Genomic DNA, 2,180 nt, shown 5'->3' on the forward strand with positions numbered 1-2,180 from the left:
CAGCCTTGCTTTGTTGTTCTCTAACATTGTCTGGATGTCCAGCAGGTTCAGGGCTTCCTTAGGGGCTCTGTAAACAGAAGTAACAATTACTGGCTCTTTGGAGGTGTTGATTTGCACGCTGATGGCGTGTATGTCTGTGTCCTCTACTCCTATGCTGTGGTGGTCGATGTCTTCCCTAATTAGCAGGGCCACTCCTACACGTTGAGTGCTGTCGTATTATCATGCCGCGCCCCATTATCAATGACCATTCAAATTTCTTTTCGAATGGTTTAATTATTAATCAATTAATTATGGACGATTACAGTTATGTATTAATATGCGGCTCCTAGTTTTAATAATCGTTTTGCAAAAATTCAATTTACAGTTTCTCTGGGATTTTCTGGAATTTACAAAGACAAGAAAAATAGATGTTTTATCAAAAATTAAAAAAAAACAGCTAATCAATAAAACATCATTTATTTTTTCAAACAGCTAGCTACTTTTAAACATTTATAATAATTTTCTATAGTATTTCTATTATAAATATGGGTAAAAATAGATTTAACTGTAACTTAAAAATAAGCAACTTTGAACATTAACTACAACGATTAAACCTATGTACTTAAATAGCATTATTTTCTTTCAAAATTCTATTTGAGAGCGGCAACAAACGTTTCAATTTTTGTTAACGTGTCGAACTGATTATTGTCGATTAAATCGAGAATTTGCTTTATTAATGAAAAACCAACATCTACAATAAAAAAAAACACTGAATGGTATATCTAGAAAAAGGAAATACCACAACCGTAAGAATATAGACCTTTTGGGTTTAAAGTTTCTAAAGAATTTAAAAATAATGAGCATTTAAATTAAAATATAGTTGAAAGTGAAATAAACAAAAGTACCTTTAACATGAACAGAGCATTCCGCATCCTGGAATTCTTTGGGAGGAGATAGAATGATTTCATCAAATGGTGGGAAAATTTCGTCATCAAGTCTCATCCTTTTCTGGGGTTGAGTAATACAATTTTTGGGTGACTTGCTTTTTAGCTATACGAAAGGAAAACATTGACGGTTTTAGTTAGACTGGCTAAAAATCGTTCTTAAACCAGCAGAATGTGTTTACACATTTTGCAAACCGCATTATTTGGAATCGTTGAACTTACCGCAATATTCCGAATAATACGGATTTTTTCCCGTTTTGTATCTTCAACATTTATCTCAGGCCAATCGTAATGGTCTGAATAACTTGTACTGACTTCGGGAGTTGACGATTCCGATTTATTTAGCAAATAAATGTCGCATTTATCTGGAGATAAATCATTAGGTTCACATCTGGAAATTTGAAAATTCAATATTTTATGGAGTAAAGGGAATCCTAATCCTTACCTGGCAGCGATATAAGTTTCACAATTATGTATGGACTTCTCGATTGGTGTACTTGATATTATTGCTGCTAGAAATGATATCATAATACAGTTGACTAATTATTATTGTTAATCGGAATTTGTTCAAACGAGCAACAAAAACCAAGCACTAAACGGAACCCAACTTATTAATTCACCAAAATAAAACTGAACCTATTTTTAATTTGCCTCGTATTTACCTTCTTTCTCTCCATTAGCATTATTATGTACCATTGCCTTTACAATTATGCGGTTGGAAACTACTGATGTTGACAAGTTGTCTAAAAAAGTGTCATGAAAAAGTGTATTGAAAAATCAAAATCACGAAATATATTCCATACCGTTCACACCTGTAATTGCATTGCTTTGCAAAGGCTCTTTTGCAGAATTTTCCATAATGGGTTCTGCCAGTAAATTCTCAATTTTAGGTGCTTTTTGCGAATCAACGCGTTTAAGGTACCAGTATTCTTAAACTACAGAGGAAGCTAAAAGTCTGGACGTTCAAAATGTTTATCAGCTTTGCATTTTTCTTTGTTTTTTCTTTCGCTTCATCTGGGAATGTGGAAAACAAAAAAAACTATAGAATGTTCTTATTTTGCTATAAATGCTGAATACCTTCCGATTTGGTTTCTACGCAGTTTTTCGAATCCAGGTTCAACCGCTTGTATTTCTGCTTTAGGGAAACTTTCTGAGTTAGCTGCTCTCTCACTGATTTCACAGTGCTTTTTGGGTTTTTCAATTTTTAACCCGTTTGCTTTGTCCATTTTAGAGTCTAAATTAATTTTTATCAAATTG

General features: G+C 33.1%; 1 protein-coding gene across 3 annotated transcripts; it reads right to left on the bottom strand.

Moving 5' to 3' along the window:
- Nucleotides 1-440: 440 nt before the first annotated feature.
- Nucleotides 441-2,174, bottom strand: LOC125503417. Of its 3 annotated transcripts, none has more exons than XM_048663728.1 (7): nucleotides 2,001-2,174; nucleotides 1,736-1,937; nucleotides 1,586-1,666; nucleotides 1,369-1,435; nucleotides 1,146-1,314; nucleotides 885-1,029; nucleotides 441-730 (listed from the first exon to the last, which is right to left on the bottom strand). In XM_048663728.1, the coding sequence occupies exons 2-7, from the start codon at nucleotides 1,779-1,781 to the stop codon at nucleotides 630-632; spliced, it is 609 nt and encodes a 202-aa protein (XP_048519685.1). In that variant the 5' UTR covers nucleotides 1,782-1,937; nucleotides 2,001-2,174; the 3' UTR covers nucleotides 441-629. The 3 variants fall into 3 exon arrangements, with proteins under 3 accessions (XP_048519685.1, XP_048519684.1, XP_048519683.1); XM_048663727.1 differs by having other exon boundaries at nucleotides 1,369-1,432; nucleotides 1,727-1,937; nucleotides 2,001-2,173; XM_048663726.1 differs by having other exon boundaries at nucleotides 1,727-1,937; nucleotides 2,001-2,171.
- Between the last annotated feature and the right edge of the window lie 6 nt (nucleotides 2,175-2,180).

This window comes from Dendroctonus ponderosae, unplaced genomic scaffold, assembly GCF_020466585.1.
Source record: "Dendroctonus ponderosae isolate FM_Combo_2020 unplaced genomic scaffold, Dpon_F_20191213v2 Dpon_F_20191213_2, whole genome shotgun sequence".
In the NCBI taxonomy this organism is placed as follows: domain Eukaryota; kingdom Metazoa; phylum Arthropoda; class Insecta; order Coleoptera; family Curculionidae; genus Dendroctonus; species Dendroctonus ponderosae.

Coding starts and splice junctions, on each gene's coding strand:
- LOC125503417 (XM_048663726.1), bottom strand. CDS start 1,781: ATGGAAAATTCTGCAAAAGAGCCTTTGCAAAGCAATGCAATTACAGGT. Junction 1,667..1,726: donor TGCAATTACAGGTGTGAACG/GTATGGAATATA, acceptor ACACTTTTTTAG/ACAACTTGTCAACATCAGTA. Junction 731..884: donor ATGCTCTGTTCATGTTAAAG/GTACTTTTGTTT, acceptor TTTTTATTGTAG/ATGTTGGTTTTTCATTAATA.